Source organism: Geotrypetes seraphini, chromosome 1, assembly GCF_902459505.1.
Source record: "Geotrypetes seraphini chromosome 1, aGeoSer1.1, whole genome shotgun sequence".
In the NCBI taxonomy this organism is placed as follows: domain Eukaryota; kingdom Metazoa; phylum Chordata; class Amphibia; order Gymnophiona; family Dermophiidae; genus Geotrypetes; species Geotrypetes seraphini.
Genome location: NC_047084.1, coordinates 262032063 through 262053218, shown reverse-complemented (window position 1 = coordinate 262053218; position 21156 = coordinate 262032063). Strand labels below are relative to the sequence as shown.

The following is a 21156-nucleotide window of genomic DNA, read 5'->3' as shown; positions in this document are numbered from 1 at the left end:
CAGGAAAGGAAACTATGAAGCAATGACGGAAATGGTAAGGAAGAAACTTAGGAACACTTCCAAAAAATGGCAAATGGTAGAACATGCTTGGTCTTTTTTCAAGGACACGGTGAGCGAAGCGCAAAATCTATATATCCCCAGATTCAGAAAGGGGTGCAAAAAGAGTTAAACAAAAGACCCGGCATGGATAATTAAAATAGTGAAGGAAGCGATAGGCAATAAGAAAAATTCATTCAGGAAATGGTAAAAGGACAAAACTGAGGGGAACTGGAAAGAGCACAGGAAGTATCAAAAAGAATGTCACCATGTGGTTCGAAAAGCCAAAAGAGAGTATGAAGAGAGGCTATCCAGGGAAGAACGAAATTTCAAATCGTTCTTTAGATATGTTAAAGGGAAGCAGCCGGCTAGGGAGGAGATGGGACCACTGGACGACAAGAGACAGGAAGGGAGTGGTGAAGGAGGAGAAAGAAGTGGTAGAAAGACTTAACATGTTCCTTTCATCTGTATTTACAAATGAAGACACATCCAACACACCGGAACCTGAGCAATTCTTCAATGGAAATCAAGCAGAAAAATTAACATCTATGGAACTGAGCCTTGAAGATGTATGCAGGCAGATAGAAAAACTAAAAACTGACAAATCCCCGGGTCCGGACGGAATCCATCCAAGGGTTCTGAAAGAATTAAAGGAGGAGATAGTGGAACTACTGCAGCAAATTTGCAATCTATCCCTGAAAACAGGCATGATCCCGGAGGATTGGAAGATAGCCAACGTTATGCCCATCTTTAAAAAGGGATCAAGAGGTGACCCGGGAAACTACAGACCAGTGAGTCTGACCTCGGTTTTGGGGAAAATGGCAGAAGCACTGATAAAAGAAAACATCAATGAACATTTTGAAAGAAACAAACTTCTGATAACCAGTCAACATGGTTTCTACAAGGGGACATTGTGCCTAACGAACTTATTGCACTTCTTCGAAGGAATTAACAAACGAATGGACAGAGGAGACCCCATAGACATCATATATCTAGATTTCCAAAAAGCCTTTGACAAGGTACCCCATGAACGTCTACTCCGGAAACTGAAGAACCATGGGGTGGAAGGAGACGTACATAGATGGATTAGAAACTGGTTGGCGGGTAGGAAACAGAGGGAAGGAGTGAAGGGCCACTACTCGTACTGGAGGAGGGTCATGAGTGGTGTCCTGCAGGGCTCGGTGCTCGGGCCGCTGCTATTTAATATATTCATAAATGATCTAGAAGTGTGAAGTGTGAGATAATGTGAGAAGTGTGAGATAATAAAATTTGCGGATGACACCAAACTATTTAGTGGAGCTCGGACTGCAAAGAATTGCAAAGGGACTTGAACAATCTAGGGGAATGCGTGACGAGATGGCAGATGAAATTCAGCGTTGAGAAATGTAAAGTATTACATGTGGGAAGCAGAAACCCGAGGTACAACTATACGATGGGAGGGATGTTATTGAATGAGAGTACCCAAGAAAGGGACTTGGGGGTAATGGTGGACATGACAATGAAGCCGATGGCACAGTGCGCAGCAGCCGCTAAGAGAGCGAATAGAATGCTAAGTATAATCAAGAAGGGTATTACAACCAGGACGAAAGAAGTTATCCTGCCGTTGTATCGGGCTATGGTGCGTCCGCATCTGGAGTACTGCGTCCAATTTTGGTCACCGTGCCTTAAGAAGGATATGGCGATACTCGAGAGGGTTCAGAGGAGAGCGAAACGTCTGATAAAAGGTATGGAAAACCTTTCATACGCTGAGAGATTGGTGAAACTGGGTCTCTTTTCCCTGGAGAAGAGGAGACTTAGAGGGGATATGATAGAGACTTACAAGATCATGAAGGGCATAGAGAGAGTAGAGAGGGACAGATTCTTCAAACTTTCGAAAAATAAAAGAACAAGAGGACACTTGGAAAAGTTGAAAGGGGACAGATTTAAAACGAATGCTAGGAAGTTCTTCTTTACCCAACGTATGGTAGACACCTGGAATGCGCTTCCAGAGGACGTAATAGGGCAGAGTATGGTACTGGGGTTCAAGAAAGGATTGGACAATTTCCTGCTGGAAAAGGGGATAGAAGGGTATAGATAGAGGATTACTGCACAGGTCCTGGACCTGTTGGGCCGCCGCATAAGCAGACTGCTGAGCACGATGGACCTCAGGTCTGACCCTGCAGAGGCATTGCTTATGTTCTTATGTTCTTATGAAAGGCTGCTCAGCCCGGCGCTTCTCCATGGCGTCAGGAAGCAGGTAGAATGCGAAGGCAACATGAGTCTATCACAGAGCCCGGGATGAGCTCCGCGATCGACTCGCATTGCCTTCATGATCTACTGGTCGATTGCGATCTACCTTTTGGGCACCCCTGCCCTAGAGGAAAGAAGGGATAGAGGAGATAAAATACACACATTTAAATACTTGAATGGTATTAATCTACAAACAAATATTTTCTGGAGATGGAGAAACGGTAAAACAGGAGGATATAATATGAAGTTGTGGGGTGGTAGACTTAGGAGTAATGCCAGGAAATATTTTCTCATGGAGAGAGCAGCAGATGCTTGGAATGCCCTCACTGCAGAGGTGGTGGAGGTAAAAACAGTGACCGAGTTAAAAAAAAAATGCATGGGAATCTCGAAGAAAAAACTAAAATTGATACAGAACACTCGGCAAAATTCATATTTTATAAAGCCAGATTCGACCATGTCACACCATTACTTATAGAACTGCACTGGCTACCAATAGAAAAAAAGATTGAATTCAAAATTTACTGCCTAACGTTCTGGATCCTATATAGAAATGCTCCTGACACTTCAAGATTTACTGAACTACTTAGCAGATCTGTAGAACACTGAAACACTAGCCAACTAATTTTATCCTTCCCATCACTGAAAGGAGTAAAATATAAGAAACCACACTAATTCATTCAGCTATCAAACTGTAAAAATATGGAATTCACTCTAAATGGAAACACATACTACTAGCGAAAAAAACTAAAAACATGGCTCTCAGAAATCACTGAGAGAGATTCAATCTAATCCCACATTATAGACAAACTACAAAAAACCTGTATGTTTGCATATGGAACCTTTGAATATAACGAAACTACTAATTGTAACAATTAGATCACCATGAATCCATAGAATTACCATAAGAGTTGTATATTACTATTACTACTACTGCTACTTCAATATTACATTTGTATCACCAAGAATAATCTGAAGTTACTAGTTGCTACCCTCTGATCCAGATGACTATGTACCATAATTATCTATGTAAATTAACATTGAATGTAACCCATAAGATTGTTTATGTAAATTAACATTGAATACAGCCTACCTTGAACTCCAGCATAGAGGATTCAATGATATACAAGACTACACATAACATAACAGACACAAAGGATCCCTATTTAGAAGATAATATCGATACAAAACTAAAAAGATCATCCAATCAGCAACTATAATTTTGTTCATGATGCACAGGAGTGATGCTTAAATGCTGCCCCAACAGTGGGGGAGTGAACCTGATGCCAGGCTGACTTCACCACTAGAAAAGGCAGGAAATCCTCACGGAAGCAATCGAGTAAATAAAACAAATTGGGAAGGTCCAGATGTTCTAGTAGGAGTCTTTATCCCAGGACAAGCAGGCAGCATATTCTTTACGCATGGGTGACGTCACCGACGGAGCCCTCGGTACGGACCTTTTTAACTAGAAAGTTCTAGTTGGCCGCACCGCGCGTGCGCGAGTGCCTTCCCGCCCGACGGAGGAGTGCGTGGTCCCCAGTTTCTTCGTTTCCGCGGAGCGAAGAAGACGTGTGTTTTTCAACGTCGTTGAAATCCTCCTTTTGCCTTCCCGCTCGCGTTATTTTTTCGTTTTATTCACCTTCGGGTGCTTTTTTCTTTCAATTTAAAAAAAAAAAAAATAAATATTTTCTTTTTGCTTTATTTTTCGTTCCTGCCCCGGCGGGGCCTGTTGTCATGATCCAGGCCTCGGGGTTTGATTTTGCGGAGGCCGTGTTCCCATTCATGCCCCCGCAGCCCGGTTTTAAGAAGTGCCAGCGGTGTGCACGCCCGATCTCCCTCACTGACCCACACAATTGGTGTTTACAGTGCTTGGGACCGGAGCATCGGGCGGACTCCTGCACCCGCTGTGCCACTCTTAAGAAACGCACTCTGAAGAATCATCAAATCCAATAAAATCTACTTTTCGGCACCGGCCCGACTATGGACTCGACTTCTTCACCTGCGGCACCGTCGAAATCGGCACCGACCACTTCGACACCGCCTGAAACGACATCGGCGCCACCGGCGCCAGGTAAGCCGGCTAAGAAGCCTTCCACCCTTGAGCACCCTCCCACCTTGGTGGCGACACCAGTCCTTTCGGCTCCACGCCGACCCAAAAAACGCTCCGCCCCGATATCGGTGAGTGCCTCGTCATCGGCCTCCTCATCGCCGGGGCGTAGAGCGGCACCCATGGAACCAAAGCAGAAAAAAGTGGTTCCGGTGCCACCCCTGGATGACCGCATTGCGGCCATCCTCCAGGATAAGTTGCAAGAACAACTCCAACAGCAACTTAAGCAGCTCTTGCCCTCTATCTTGGCACCGCTGCTTTCGGTACCAGACCGGCCCGAGCCCCGCACCGTCCAACCGGTATCCACTCCATCGGTACCTATGGACTCCTCCATGCCCATTCTCTCGGCGTCGCATCTCCATACCCATGCCGAGACTATCGCCTTGACGACGACCGATCCTCCTCGGGACCGAACAGGGCACCGGTCTTCCCGCGACCCTGACCGGCACCGTTCTTCCCGGGACCGAGACAGACACAGGTCTTCATCCCCCGGTACCGTCTCGGTACGCTCAGGCAAGTCTCTGTCTAAAACTCACCATACCGAGCCTTCCACTCCGGTCTCTCGACACGCGCACACCGATGTCAGAGACCCGGACCTATGGGAAGAATCCCCTCCCGGTACCGAGGAGGATGCATCGTCGTCGGACGAAGAGCCTTCGGCCCCCGATACCACATCTAAACCTGAGCAATCTTCCTTTTCTAAATTCCTCAGGGAGTTGTCGGGGGCCTTATCTTTGCCTCTGGAATCTGACTCTAAGAAGTCACAAGCTTTCCTAGAGGCATTGGATTTCGATCAACCTCCCAAAGAGTTCCTAAAGTTGCCCGTGCATGACATCCTACGGGAAACTTTTTATAAAAATTGGGAGAACCCACTGACTGTCCCTGGGGCCCCCCGTAAACTGGATAGCCTCTACAGGGTTATACCAATCCCGGGATTTGATAAACCCCAGCTGCCTCATGAATCTCTCCTGGTGGAGTCCACCTTAAAAAAGTCTCAGGGCGCGAGTGTTTATGCCTCTACCCCTCCTGGCAGAGAAGGCAAAACAATGGACAAGTTTGGCAAGCGACTTTACCAGAATGCCATGCTTGCCAACAGAGCTAACAACTACTCGTTCCATTTCTCATTCTACCTGAAACATCTGGTCATGCAACTCTCCGCCATGCAGAAGTACTTGCCGGAACACAAGGTTCCATTATTCCAGCAGCATATCTCCAGCCTGCTCCAACTGAGAAAATTTATGGTGCGCTCTATCTATGATTCTTTTGAGCTCACCTCCCGTGCATCTGCCATCGCTGTGGCTATGCGCCGTCTGGCCTGGCTCAGGGTCTCTGATTTGGACGTCAACCATCAAGACCGACTAGCCAACGCCCCATGTCTTGGAGATGAATTATTCGGAGAGTCCCTGGATACCACCACGCAGAAACTCTCAGCCCATGAGACTAGATGGGACACTCTCATAAAACCTAAGAAAAAGGCTCCACTTGCTCGCCCTTACAGACCACAGGCCTCATATCAGCGCAGGTTCTCCGCTAGGCCGCTCAACCCACCTTCACAGCAACCTAGGCGGCCCCGTCAACACCAGCACACCCAGGCTCGTGCCCAGTCTAATCAACCGGCCAAGCCTCTTCCTCCTGCCAAACCATCTCAGCCCTTTTGACTCCTCTCTCCAGGGCTTAGCCAGTCTTCCACCCTCATTGCCTCTTCCTCAGCCAATCGGAGGCAGGCTCCACATCTTCCTCAGCCGTTGGGAGGTCATCACATCGGACCAGTGGGTCCTCAACATCATCCGCCACGGCTACTCTCTCAACTTCCAGACTCTTCCACCAGACAATCCTCCCGTAGAGTCTGCTTCTCATTCAACTCAAACCCCCCTCCTCCTGAGGGAGATCCAATCCCTCCTTCTTCTCAATGCCATCGAAGAAGTGCCTCCGGAACAAAGAGGCCGGGGATTCTACTCCCGTTACTTCCTAGTTCCAAAGAAGACAGGAGACCTCCGTCCCATTCTCGATCTCAGGGACCTCAACAAGTGTCTAGTCAGGGAGAAATTCAGAATGCTCTCCCTTGCCACGCTTTACCCTCTTCTCTCTCAACACGACTGGCTATGTTCCCTGGACCTCAAAGAGGCCTACACTCACATCCCAATCAATCCAACTTCACGTCGCTACCTGCGATTCCAGGTACACCACCGCCATTATCAGTACAAAGTGCTACCTTTTGGCCTCGCTTCATCACCCAGGGTGTTCACCAAATACCTCATTGTGGTGGCGGCCTTTCTCAGGTCTCACAACCTCCAGGTGTTCCCCTACTTGGACGATTGGTTAGTGAAAGCACCTACGTCTCCACTTGTGCTACAAGCCACTCATCATACCATCTCTCTCCTCCATCTTCTGGGGTTCGAGATCAACTACCCCAAGTCGCATCTGCTTCCCACACAGCGCCTTCAGTTCATTGGAGCAGTTCTCGACACCACACTAATGAGGGCGTTCCTCCCCTCCGACCGTCAACGGACTCTGCTCCACCTTTGTCGTCAAGTGCTCCTTCATCACTCCATTTCTGCCAGACAGATGATGGTCCTCCTGGGCCACATGGCCTCGACGGTGCATGTGCTTCCCCTGGCACGACTCCACCTCAGGACACCTCAATACACTATGGCCAACCAGTGGTCACAGACCTCGAATCTTCTTTCTCATCCCATCTCGGTGACATCGTCTCTTCAGCGATCTCTACAATGGTGGTTGAACTCCTCAAATCTTTCCAGGGGCCTTCTTTTTCATCTGCCCCCTCATTCCATGATCATCACCACGGATGCCTCCCCTTATGCATGGGGAGCTCACCTGGGAGATCTACGCACCCAAGGTCTTTGGACCCCGCAGGAGCGTCTACATCATATCAATTTCCTAGAACTGAGAGCCATGTTCTACGCTCTCAAGGCCTTCCAGCACCTTCTCTGCCCTCAGGTTCTTCTCCTATGCACAGACAATCAAGTCGCCATGTACTACATAAACAAGCAGGGCGGCACCGGGTCTCGCCTCCTTTGTCAGGAGGCTCTCCGCATTTGGACCTGGGCCACGGCCCGCAATCTCTTCCTCAAGGCTGTCTATATCCAGGGCGAACAGAACTCCCTGGCCGACAATCTCAGCCGCATCCTTCAACCTCACGAATGGACTTTGGATCCTCCCATGCTCCTCTCCATCTTTGCTCGCTGGGGCACTCCACAGGTGGACCTATTTGCAGCTCCTCACAACCATCAGCTGCCCCAGTTCTGCTCCAGACTCTTCTCTCCTCACCGTCTGGCCCCGGATGCATTCCTGCTCGACTGGACGGATCGGTTCCTCTATGCCTTTCCTCCACTACCTCTGATGTTGCGGACTTTATCCAAACTCCGCAGGGACAGGGCCACCATGATCCTCATCGCTCCTCGGTGGCCTCGCCAACACTGGTTTCCTCTCCTGCTTCAGCTCAGTGTCAGGGAGCCCATTCCTCTTCCTGTGTTTCCTACTCTACTTATGCAACAACGTCAGTCTCTGCTGCATCCCAATCTGTCTTCGCTCCACCTGACAGCTTGGTTTCTCTCGGGCTGACCTCTCCAGGAAATCTGTCTCAGCCTGTCCGTCTCATTTTGGACGCCTCCAGGAAACCGGCCACCCTCCAATGTTACCATCAGAAGTGGACCAGGTTCTCCTCTTGGTGCCTCCGTCATCATCACAACCCCACCTCTTTAGCGGTGGAAACTGTACTGGACTACTTGCTCTCCCTGTCCAACGCAGGCCTCAAGTCTACCTCAATCAGAGTCCATCTCAGTGCCATCACGGCGTTTCATGAGCCTATCCTAGGAAAACCTCTCACGGCTCACCCTCTGGTTTCCCGATTTATGAGGGGCCTCTTCAATGTCAAACCACCTCTGAAGCCTCCTCCGGTCGTCTGGGACCTGAATGTGGTTTTATCAGCCCTCATGAAACCTCCTTTTGAGCCTCTTGCCACAACTTCGCTCAAACTTCTGACATGGAAGGTGCTTTTCCTCATTGCCATCACCTCTGCCAGGAGGGTTAGTGAGCTGCATGCACTGGTCGCCGATCCACCGTTCACGGTTTTTCACCATGACAAGGTGGTTCTGCGGACCCATCCTAAGTTCCTTCCCAAGGTTGTTTCGGCTTTTCACCTCAACCAGTCTATTGTGTTGCCTGTTTTTTTCCCGAACCCTCATTCACATCCCGGGGAACAGGCATTGCACAGTCTTGATTGCAAGCGTGCCCTGGCTTACTATCTTGATCGTACAAGGGCTCACCGCTTGTCCCCTCAGCTCTTCCTGACCTTCGATCCTAATCGTCTGGGTCGACCGGTCTCTAAACGGACGCTCTCCAACTGGCTTGCAGCTTGCATCGCGTTCTGTTATGCTCGAGCCGGTCTGTCACTGGACGGTGCTGTCACTGCCCACAGGGTGAGAGCTATGGCCGCTTCTGTGGCTTTCCTCCGTTCCACACCCATTGAGGAAATCTGCAAGGCGGCCACCTGGTCCTCAGTTCACACATTCACTACTCACTACTGTCTGGATGCTTTCTCCAGACTCGATGGGCACTTCGGCCAATCTGTACTTCAGAATTTATTTTCCTGATGGCCAACCATCCCTCCTCCCTCTTTGTTAGCTTGGAGGTCACCCATGCGTAAAGAATATGCTGCCTGCTTGTCCTGGGATAAAGCACAGTTACTTACCGTAACAGGTGTTATCCAGGGACAGCAGGCAGATATTCTTACGTCCCACCCACCTCCCCGGGTTGGCTTCTTAGCTGGCTTATCCTAACTGGGGACCACGCACTCCTCCGTCGGGCGGGAAGGCACTCGCGCACGCGCGGTGCGGCCAACTAGAACTTTCTAGTTAAAAAGGTCCGTACCGAGGGCTCCGTCGGTGACGTCACCCATGCGTAAAGAATATCTGCCTGCTGTCCCTGGATAACACCTGTTACGGTAAGTAACTGTGCTTTATTGTCTGTAACATAAAAGCATTCAGCGACTGAATGCTGCATGCGTTTTAGTACTCGGTGTACCTTCCTCAGGCATCTTGAAATTTGTTGTTTAAGAACCAAATGATTGTGTTTAAAGGTATGTTTAAAAAAAACATTACCTCTCTTATAAAGAAGATTTAGACTGGCTTTCAATAAACCAGTGCAATGAAATTCTCTGGCTCACTGTTGCAGAGGGCTTCACCGAGTTTGATCCTTGGCAGAAAATCTAAAATTTCTAGTTTTTGTCCCATATATGACAAGACAGTACCGGCTAGAGTTAGCTTTGATGGCGACTCTGGCACTGGGGCAATGTGGCCAGTGCCGGATGGACTTCTAAGGTCTGTGTCCTGTATATGGCAAAATGGATCAGGAGCAACTATGCCTATTTTATATTACATTCATATCATCTGAGTGCAGCTCTTGCTTATCATGGGAGGGGGAGGGAAGGACATCTTATAGAGGCACCTAGAAAGTAAAATGAATAATTTATTAGTGTGAGACTGCTGGGAAGACTAGATGGACCGCTCAGGTCTAAATGTGCCATCATTTACTATGTTACTGTTACCCTTCAAGCATAGGAGATGCTGTTATGTATTTTGTACCTGAAATTATTCTGTAATCTCAAGACCAACCCAATTCAACTGTAACTATGGAAAAGACTAATGTAAACTGGACGTACTGTATATTCTCGCATATGAATTGGGATTTTTGGGCCAAAAAATTAGCCCAAAAAATGGGGGTCTCAGTTTATATTTGGGCCAGCGCCCACCCACCCCCTTCCCAGACTTATTACAGGCCTCCACCGGGCTGCCTGGCTCTGTACCCCGTGTCTCCCCTTCCTGCCCTGTCTATCGTACCTCCTCTGCTGCTGGAATCCCTGGTGGTCCAGAGGTGTACCGGGTAGGAGCAAGGTTTCTGCGCTCCTGCCCCACTGCTTATCTGGTTTGTCATTGCCGAGAAGTCTGGCTTCAGCTGCTGAGCGGTACCGAACAGGAGTGCGATTTGGCATTGCTGGTCGGTGCTAAGTGGCTTCCTGAATGGAATGGTACTATGCAGCGACTGATGCCGGAACTCGTGGCAGCGACTGACCAGGTTAGCCATGGGGCAGGAGCGCGGAAAGCCCGCTTCTGCCCGCAACACCTCTGGACCACCAGGGATTCCAGTGGCAGAGGAGGTACGATGAACAGGACAGGGAGAGGGGACAGGGTGGATAGCCTGGGAGGGAGGGAGCTATGTGCAGTGCCTGGAAGGGAGGGGCTGGGTGCAGAGCCTGACAGAGGAGGGGGGGGGGGCGCTGGGTACAGATCCTGGCAGGGCACTTGAATATTAAGCCACCCCATGACTTATATTCGAGCCAACCATTTTCCCTCCTTTTTAGGGGGAAAATGGGGATCTCGACTTATATTCGAGTATATATAGTATATTTGAGTATATACAGTGCAAAAAAGAAGATGTTCAGTAAAAGGGACCACTTGACATGGGCTGTAGGAGCTACAGATTTCATGAATCTGTCATCTAAATTGGCTAATCATAATTGCTCCATACCATCATTAGTCCTCCCTCTAAAATGCAAAAGTGAATCTTTGAGCATAACAGTATTGAATAAATTGATTTCCTGTGTAGAACTTTGGAGTCTCCAAAAATTATTCTAGCAGCAAAGTTTGTACCAAATGAAGATAATAATAATAATAACAACTTAATTTTTGTATACCGCAAATATCAAAAAAAGTTCAGAGCGGTTCACAATGCAAGAGACTATACATATACAGCGAAGATATAGAGATAAATCAAGTTTTTGGAATTTCCACTAGTAATATGTAGTCATTTGAGTATGTGAAAATTTATAGTTAGAAAAGAACTAGATTGTCTTATAAGATGTAACATATGCTATAGAATATTAAGTTTTATATATCTGTTATTCTATAATTAGAGAAATAGCAGATAAGACTGGGAGTAAACAGGAAGTTTCTACTGCTCAGGCAGCTGAATAAAATCCAGCTTAATAAGGCCATTTATACAAAAGCATAACCCCCCCCCCCCCCTTTACAAAACTGTAGTACGGATTTTAGCATTGGTCGCAGCAGTAACAGCTCCGACGCTCAGAGAATTTCTATGTGTGTTCAAGCTGTTACCACCATGGCCGGCGCTAAAAACCGCACTACGGTTTTGTAAAGGGGGGTTAACTTTCTTGCCTTGTGAATGCTAAGAAGCAGACATCTTGATTAGAGAATGACACCGTGGCGGTTACCCGCGGCTAGCTGCGTTTACCTGCGGGTAACCCGCCAAAACGGTGACCAAAAAAACTGGTCACCGCAAGTTCGGGGACAAGGCCATTCACCGCCCCATGGAGCGGTGAATGGTAGCACGGGGTGGTGAACAATCTTGAACGCGTGGTGACCGAGCATTCGAACCGGCAGCCCACTCTCTCCCACCGGCTGTCCATGTATCTCCCTCCCTCCTTTTCCCTTACCTTTTCTTCTTAAAATGGCGATTTCTATAAGGCTACCAGCTGTATTACAGCCGGAGCCTTGAAGTCGCGTTGCGTTGCCTGCTGGTAAAAGTCTCCTCTGAAGCAACTTCCTGTTTCCGGTTGCATCGGAGGAGACTTCTAGCAGGCAACCCGACGCGACTTCAAGGCTCCAGCTGTAATACAGCTGGTAGCCTTATAGAAATCGCCTTTTTAAGAAGAAAAGGTAAGGGAAAAGGAGGGAAATGCATGGCTGGCCAGCGGGAGGAAGCTGCTGGACCGCTTGAAGGGTGCTGGGGGTGGGGGGATGGAGAGAGAAGACGCTGAAGACGGGAACGGGGCCGGGGCGGTGAAAGAGACAGCGGGGCGGTGACGGGGCGGTGAAGGGGACAGCAGAGACGGGGACGGGGCGGTGAAAGGGACAGCGGGGACGGGGCGGTGCAGAGGATGGTGGTCCAGGGGCGGTGACGGGGACAGAATTTTTCCCTGTGTCATTCTCTAATCTTGATCTCAGCCAACTCTTAAGTATGGTTCCCTACTAGGCGCCTGTCTCTCTGACAGAAAATAGCAAACCCACTTCTGTATGAACCATGTAAAAATCTTTTAAGACAGATAAACTATCTGTAAGTAAATTTACTCTATTGAAAAGACTTGAAAAAAAGTATGTGTATTTTTTATATGCTTAGACATGAAGTTTAATTTCATTATATAATATTATACCTATTAACAATAAGTATATTTTAATAGAAAAACATTTATTGTTAACTGTGTGGCTAATTTTTTTTTTACTGAACTTGAAATTTAGAGAATCTGAACTTACTTTTTTTTTAATAGTTTGGGAGGAGTTTAGGTTTAGGGTGGAAACAGCTGGATATGTTGATTCAGTGCTAAAACATCTGCCTTGTCTTTAATACCTGAGACAGTTTTCTTCATCTCTTTATTTTTCTCTTCTATAATCTGCTAAGTTTAATATCAGCCTTTTCTTATTTGCAGTGACTCTTTATGAACTATTTGCTTTTCTCAGTTTTTGTGAAGTGTTTTTAACTCATGTCTCTCTCTCTTTCCTTACAGTCTGCCACCGTCTCTGATGGAGGTAAGATACTTTGTATTTGTGAAGGATTTTTAAAATAATGTGGGCTTCAAAGTGTAATTGTCTGCTTTGTTTCAGTTCTTGCTGGAACCTTTGAGATTGTATTTGTTTGCATGAGGGAGTTTACTCTTCCAGCTGCTTTTTCACAGCTGTTTTAGTAGGATACAATAGGTGCAAAATTGCTGCAGTTTGTATTTCTAGCATGGCTTCCTGGTTAGAATTCTCTACTGTTTCTTGTATGACTCCTTGCTTCAAGGCATACATGTTAAAACAGGTTGTTGCAGCTACTTTGCCCTAGTTTGTCAACCTGCAAGCTGCTGCAGTTAGAATTTATGATCGCAGATCTCTCTCAGGATAAATGGGTGTTTAAGACCAAAACAGTTCAAGATAAACAGTTTCTTTGCTGAAAATTTAATCAGTGGAGGAAAAAAGACCTCAAAAATATACCACTCTCTTAATCTCTATCCCCCAGATTCTATATACTGTGACTAGTAGATGGCATGGATAAGAACATTAGTAAGGACATATGGTCTTTATCTGCTTTCATTTTTCTATGTAAATTTATTTATTTGGTTCGTTTTATAGCCCATCCTCCCCAACGAGTTACAACATTGATGTACATAATGCTTAGACAAATGGGTTATAAATTTACATGTGTATATTACAGTTTGATCATCTTTGTAGCTGAAAATCTGTGCACAGTGCTGATTTGCATGTGCAACTTAATTAGTTAACAACCAATCCACACTGATAATTGCTAATTGACAAGCAATTATTGGCATGAAGGGCGAGGGGGTTAATAAACTGTATTTTCAGAATTGCACTTAGGCAGAATTTTAGCATTTACACATATGTGCACAAATGTTGTAAATCTAAATGCATAATGGATGTATAAATAAGAACATAAGAATAACCTTCCTGGGTCAGACCAGTGGTCCATGTAGCCCAGAATCCTGTCTTCACGGAGGCCAATCCAAGTCACAAGTACCTGGCAAAAACCCAAATAGTAGCAGCAGTCCATTCCACCGATCCAGGGCAAGCAGTGGCCCTACCACTGGCTAACCAACCAACCAATCTGAAAGCTGTTTCCTAAAAAAAAATAAAATGAAGGCACCAAATATTTACAGCACTGGTGTCCCGTTTACAGAAGTGCTTAAGAGCATGTAAGGACACCTAAGGTCAGCATGGGCATTGCTTTATGCTGAAAGTGCCTTAGGCGTTCTTAGATGCCCCTAGACACGTCTGTAAGTGCGACACCAGTGCCTTAAATGTAGGCTAGAGAGCTGCACGGGAACGGGGACGACGGGAATCCCGCGGGACCCGCGGGCATCCCGCGGGTTCCCCCTTTGGGTCGCGGGGATCCCGTGGGGACGCCCCCTAGTGTCATGGGGATCCCGTGGGGACGCCCCCTAGGGTCGCGGGGATCCCATGGGGACGCCTCCGAGGGTCGCGGGGTTCCTGCGGGGCTGGATGTACTCAGTCGCGCGGCTCTTCTCCCTACCTTCTCTGCTTGCAGCACAGAGCCGAACGGAAGTCTTCCCGACGTCAGCGCTGACGTCGGAGGGGAGGGAGGGCTTAAACAAAGCCCTCCCTCCTTCCGACGTCAGCGCTGACGTCGGGAAGACTTCCGTTTGGCTCTGTGCTGCAGGCAGTGCAGGTAAGGAGGAGAGTAGCCTCGCGGTTCGAGTGGCTACCAAGGGAGGGGGCGGTCCGCCCCGCCACACCCCGCCCCGGTTGCAGCACAGCCGGCCAGGTCCCCTTACTTTTGTGGCACTTCCCCGACCGACCGACAACAGCCCCGGTCCGACAATCCTCCCTGCCCTGTAGCCGCGAATCTAAATTATCTTCTTACAGCAGCTGTAATAAGGTAATTTAGATTCGCAGTTAAGGGCAGGGAGGTTTGTCGGACCGGGGCTGTTGTCAGTTGGTTGGGGAAGTGCCACAAAAGTAAGGGGACCTGGCCGGCTGTGCTGCACCCGGGGCGGTAGAGAAGGAGTGGGGAGAAGGACGCTGAAAGGCCATGGGGAAGACGGGAGGGGGGGGGGAAGTACTCTGAAAGCACTTGAAGACAGAGGAGGGAGAAGGACGCTGAAAGCACATGGGGAATACAAAGGGGTGGAGAAGGACGCTGAAAGGCCATGGGAAGGGCGGGGGGGGAGGACTCTGAAAGCACTTGTGGAAGACAGAGGGGGGAGAAGGATGCTGAAAGCACATGGGGAAGACAAAGGGGTGGAGAAGGACGCTGAAAGGACATGGGGAAGACGGGGGGGGGGGGTGGAGAAGAACGCTGAAAGGCCATGGGGAAGACAGAGAGGGAGAAGGACGCTGAAAGGACATGGGGAAGCAGAGGGGGGAGAAGGACACTGAAAGCACATGTGGAAGACAGAGGGGGGAGAAGGACGCTGACAGGACATGGGGAAGATGGGGGGAGAAGGACGCTGAAAGGAAATGGGGAAGAGAGAGTAGGGAGAAGATGCTGGCAGGGAAGAAGACAGATGCCAGACTATGGGGGGAGCGGAGAGAAGAAGATGGGTGCCAGACCAATTTGGAAGGGGGAAGAAAGGGAGAGGCACAGTAACAGAGCAAATGGAAGATGCAGAAGGAAGAGAGACAGTGGATGGAAGGAATTGAATGAGAACATGAGGAAAGCAGAAACCAGGCAACAAAGGTAGGAAAAGAATTATATTTCTTTTTTTAAATTTTGCTTCAGGATAAAGTAGTATATTAGTTGTGTTGATAAAAATTTATAAACATTAGAGGCTCTGGTAGAAACCCATTTGCAAAGTATGTATTCTTCCCAATTAATATTTTCAAATTAATAAAGTCTTTTTGCTTATTTGTAAATGGGTTTCTACCAGAGCCTTTAATTCAGTAGCATAATTAAATGAAATAACTATTTCTGAAGTTTATAGGGACGGGCGGGGACGGAGGGGATTCCTCGCGGGGACGGGTGGGGACGGAGGGGATTCCTCGCGGGGACGGGTGGGGACGGAGGGAATCCTCACGGGGACGGGTGGGGACGGGTGGGATTCCTCTCAGGGACGGGTGGGGACGGGTGGGACTTTGGCGGGGACGGGTGGGATTTCTGTCCCCGCGCAACTCTCTAATGTAGGCTTCTAAAATGCTGACCTACATTTAAGGCGCCGGTGTAAAAACAAAACAAAATTTTATAATTGGCACTGATTAGAATTGACATGCACAATTTTTCTAAGTGTATTCTATGAAGTGGTGCACATAAATTCTATTGTGCAGATCTCAAAAAGGGGCATGTCTAAGGGAGGGGCATGGGCAGGTCGTAGATGTTCCTAAAAGGCACACTGTTATAGAAAATTCATAATCCATGCACAATTTAGGCACAGAGATTTATGCCAGGTTTTAGTTAGTACAAATGGCCACACCTAAATTATAGTCACAAGGATGGGCACTATGTGTATTCTAAGAACCATGTCTAACTCTAAATGCGGTTTATAGTGTAGTGTTAAGTATAGATTTTTTTTTTGGTGACAGAAGTACAAGAATCTGGCCCTATATGCCTAATGTGACATAGTTAATAAGAGCTTTCTCAGTCATAGATCATAAAAAAAACTTCACCAAAAGAGATTCAGAAATTCAAAATATTAATATCAAAATTCACAGATCTGGATCATACTGCTTTAAAGTTCATTCAGTTTCATGCAAAAAGACTGAAACACAGTTTATCAAGGAGAGGAAGTACCTTGTGGAATATTTAAATCTGAAAAACAACAAATGTCCATGCTACACAAAACTATTATTTATCAATTATATTCTCAGTGGCAATTCCAAGTTCACAAAGCACATAATCTTATGGGTTACAATCATTCTCAACAGAGGCCCTATTTAGCTAAAAAGCTGTGTCAGGAGAAATACACCCTTTCACAACTGCAAGCAAACTTCCATAATGGCCAATTAATGACACTTGTGATTATAGCCAATAATTGGTCATTAATGCCAACTATACCCACAGCTGCCTTTATTCTATAACTTGTGCATACAACTTTGTGCACAAGCCGCACATTTAAATGCACAACTTTACTTTATAGAATTAGGGGGTTAATATGTAAAATTGGGAAGTCGGGATTCGAATCTCACTGACATTTCCATTTCTAGACCACAAAATACCTTTGAGTTCATTGCGGTGTACAAAGGAACGAAGAGACTGTAAAACAGTGACTTTACAAAATTTGCAGAAAACAGTTTGTAGTTAAAATAGTAAGAGATTTTAGTTATAGAATAAAAATTACCAGATTTTCAATTACCAATAAATTTAGCAACCAATGATGATTTCAACAGTTTTCTAATTCTCCATTGCTTAGAGTACAAGATTTGATTTGCAATCCCTCTGAGGACAGAGAAATACTGTATAACTCACCCGGACCTACTACTGAAAAGATGTGAGCTAAATCCAAGAAAAATCATACCCTACTTGATATTTTATCTCATGCATGTTAATTGTAACTATCTTGAAAAGGTTGAGGATGGTCTATGTACGAGTTGAGAAGAAGGTTCTAAGACTGAGGTTCCAAACTTTATTGGTTATGTTTTTATTTTATTTATTTAAAAAAATTTATATATTGCCTATAAACAAAGCGGTTTCCATAAAAATTAACATACATAATTATAAACAAAAGACAAAATTACAATCCTAAAATTAGAACAAAATTACAGTTCCATTAATTTCATTCTCAAAGAAAAACAAATCAAGGAATACAATATCCAGCCTAAAGTATCCTCCAAGCAATATATAACAGAGACACAAAAGACCCGGAATTCCCATCATTCATCCCAAACGTTTTTATATAAATATTTGTATTCCGCCTATACCTTAGCAGTTCTAGGACAGATTCCATAAGGTAAGAGCTGGATCAAATCATCTAGGAATTACAAAACATGATGACAGGTATATGACAGATTACTGAGGAGAGTGTGGTGCAGTGATTAGAGCTACAGCCTCAGCACCCTGAGGTTGTGGGTTCAAACCTTGTGCTGTTCCTTGTGACCCTCCACCTCCACTGCCCCAGGTACATTAGATAGATTGTGATCCCACGGGACAGATAGGGAAACTGCTTTGAATGTGGTTTTGTCCCTATCCCTATCAGAATTGTGAAATAAATAAGTAGAACATCCATTGAAAACTAAAATAGTGATCACAAGATCTTATTGTAAATGGAAGATGATTCCAGAACATGGCCATCTGTTATTGCATGGAGGAAGAAAGTTGCTTAGTTGATCTTAGATTTTTTAAAATAGGAAATTTCAAAAGAAATAAGTTCTTAGTTTTATATGTAGTGGGAGAGCCCTGCAATAAAGATACAGCATTTGATAGATAAAGAGGAGCTTCACTGGCCAAAATCTTGAAAACCATAACACCTAGTTTGAATTGCATATGAGCTGCCACAGAAAGTCAATGTCAATGGACTCGACGTGTCCCTCCAACTATCGCACCTCAAGAAGAGTCCAACGGGACAAGATCCCACAAGCACCGAACAACAGAGAAAGCAGTGGGAACAGCCAATGAGCAATTCACAAGAGCCAGCGGTATGAGTCAAAACCTTGTTTATTTTAATCCAGGATGTACAGTGACATGGACCATGTTACTGTACATACTGGATTAAAATAAACAAGGCTTTGACTCATACCGCTGGCTCTTGTGAATAGCTCGTTGTCCTTTCCCACTGCTTTCTCTGTTATTCCTCCAACTATCACCCCATTTCCCTCCTCCCCTTCTTATCCAAGTTACTTGAATGTGCTGTTCACTGCCATTGCATGGACTTTCTCTCATCCTATGCTATCCTGGATGTGCTTCAGTCACTCCATGGAAACTGCCCTTACTAAAGTTTCCAGTGACCTGTTCTTGGCCAGATCCAAAGGCCTCTACTTTATCCTCATCCTTCTCGATCTGTCTGCCGCTTTTGATACTGTTTATCATCGCCTACTTCTTGATACCCTGTCTTTGTTGCGATTCCAAGGTTCTGCCCTCTCCTGGTTTTCTTCCTGCCAATCAGGTGGAGAAAGCTTCAGCAAAGGCTAGACAAATGCTGGGTTGCATCAGAAGGAGCTTTATCAGCCGAAAGCCTGAAATCATACTGCCGTTATACAGATCCATGGTGAGACCTCACCTGGAGTACTGTGTCCAGTTTTGGAGACCACATTATCAAAAGGATGTGAAGAGAATGGAGTTGATCAAGAGAATGGCCATTAGGATGGTCTCAGGACTTAAAGATCTCCCATATGAAGAACGTCTGAGCAGACTGCACTTATATTCTCTTGAAGAGTGCAGAGATAGGGGGGACATGATAGAAACATTCAAATACATCACGGGCCACATTGAAGTGGAGGAAGAAATCTTTTTTCTTAAGGATCCAACGGCGACAAGATGGCATCTGCTAAAACTTAAGGGGGGAAGATTTCATGGTGACACCAGGAAATACTTCTTCACCGAAAGGGTGATTGATCGATGGAATGGTCTTCCATGCCAGGTGGTCGAGGCCTGTAGAGTGCTCGACTTCAAGAGATGATGGGACAAACAAGTGGGGTTGCTACAGAGTTATGCTTAAAAGATGGATTCTCAAGGGAGGGAGAGTTCTTGAGTGGGCAGACTTGTTGGGCCGCCGGCCCTTTTCTGCCGTGATACTCTGTTTCTATGTTTCTATCGCACCTTCAGTGTATGCAATGGTGGTTCTTCCTCCACAGCCTTCACACTATCGATTGGTGTACCTCAAGGCTTTGTCCTGGGACCACTCATTTTCTCAATCTATTACTTGCTCACTTGGAGCACTGATTTCCTTCCATGGCTTCCAGTATCATCACTATGCTGACGATTCTCAGATCTACCTCTCTGTACCAAATATCTCTACTGAAACCCAGACCAAAGTTTCAACATGCCTATCCGACATTGCTGCCTCGATGTCTCACGCCATCTAAAATTGAATATGGCTAAAACAGAGCTGTTCATCTTCCCACCTAAACCCACCTCTCCGCTTCCCTCATTCTCTGTCTCTGGACAACACTTGCATCATAGGAACATAGAAACATAGAAGATGACGGCAGAAAAGGGCTACAGCCCATCAAGTCTGCCCACTCTGCTTACCCACCCCCTGTCTATGCCCTAATGACCCAATTTCCTTATCTTGACCCTCGTAGGGATCCCACATGGGTATCCCATTTATTCTTAAAGTCTGGCACGCTGTCTGCCTCGATCACCTGCACTGGAAGCTTGTTCCAATGATTAACCACTCTCTCTGTGAAGAAATACTTTCTGGTGTCGCCATGAAATTTTCCGCCCCTGAGTTTGAGCGAGTGCCCTCTTGTGGCCGAGGGTCCCTTGAGAAAGAAAATATCATCTTCTACTTTGACACGTCCCGTGAGGTACTTAAATGTTTCGATCATGTCTCCCCTATCCCTACGTTCCTCAAGAGTGTAGAGCTGCAATTTGTTCAGTCTCTCTTCGTACGAGAGACCCTTGAGCCCCGAGATCATCCTGGTGGCCGTCCGTTGAACCGATTCAATTCTGCGCACATCTTTACTGTAATGTGGCCTCCAGAATTGCACACAGTACTCCAGATGAAGTCTCACCATGGCCCTGTACAACGGCATTATGACTTCAGGCTTTCGGCTGACGAAACTTCTATTGATACAACCCAATATCTGCCTTGCCTTAGATGAAGCCTTCTCCACTTGATTGGCAGTTTTCATGTCTGCACTGATGATTACTCCTAAATCTCGTTCTGCTGAAGTCCTAGTTAAAGTTTCTCCGTTCAAGAAGTACGTCCTGCATGGATTTCCGCTTCCGAGGTGCATGACCTTACATTTCTTAGCATTGAAGCCTAGCTGCCAGGTTGAGGACCAACTTTCCAATGTAAGCAGGTCCTGCGCCATATAATTCTGTAAACTGCATTCACTTACTATATTACATAGTTTGGCGTCATCGGCGAATAGTGTTATTTTACCTTGAAGCCCTTGAGTCAGATCCCCTATGAATATGTTGAAAAGGAGTGGACCCAGGACCGAGCCCTGCGGCACTCCACTGGTCACCTCCGATGTTTTAGAGAGGGTACCATTAACCACCACCCTCTGAAGTCTGCCACTCAGCCAATCATTGACCCATGCAGTTAGTGTCTCTCCTAACCCCATCGATTCCATCTTGCTTAGCAGCCTGCAGTGTGGGACATCCTTCCTGTTCTGTCTGCTCGTAATCTCAGGGTCATCTTT

General features: G+C 46.5%; 1 protein-coding gene across 4 annotated transcripts in view; it reads left to right on the top strand.

The window, feature by feature from the left end:
* RGS12 (regulator of G protein signaling 12) overlaps positions 1–21156 on the top strand; it is a 240664-nt gene that overhangs the window by 101735 nt on the left and 117773 nt on the right. For all 4 annotated transcript variants that reach the window (XM_033950323.1, XM_033950342.1, XM_033950313.1 and 1 more), the window contains exon 4: positions 12909–12930. In XM_033950323.1, coding sequence (XP_033806214.1) covers positions 12909–12930 — 22 coding nt within the window. The remainder of the gene's footprint in view (positions 1–12908; positions 12931–21156) is intronic.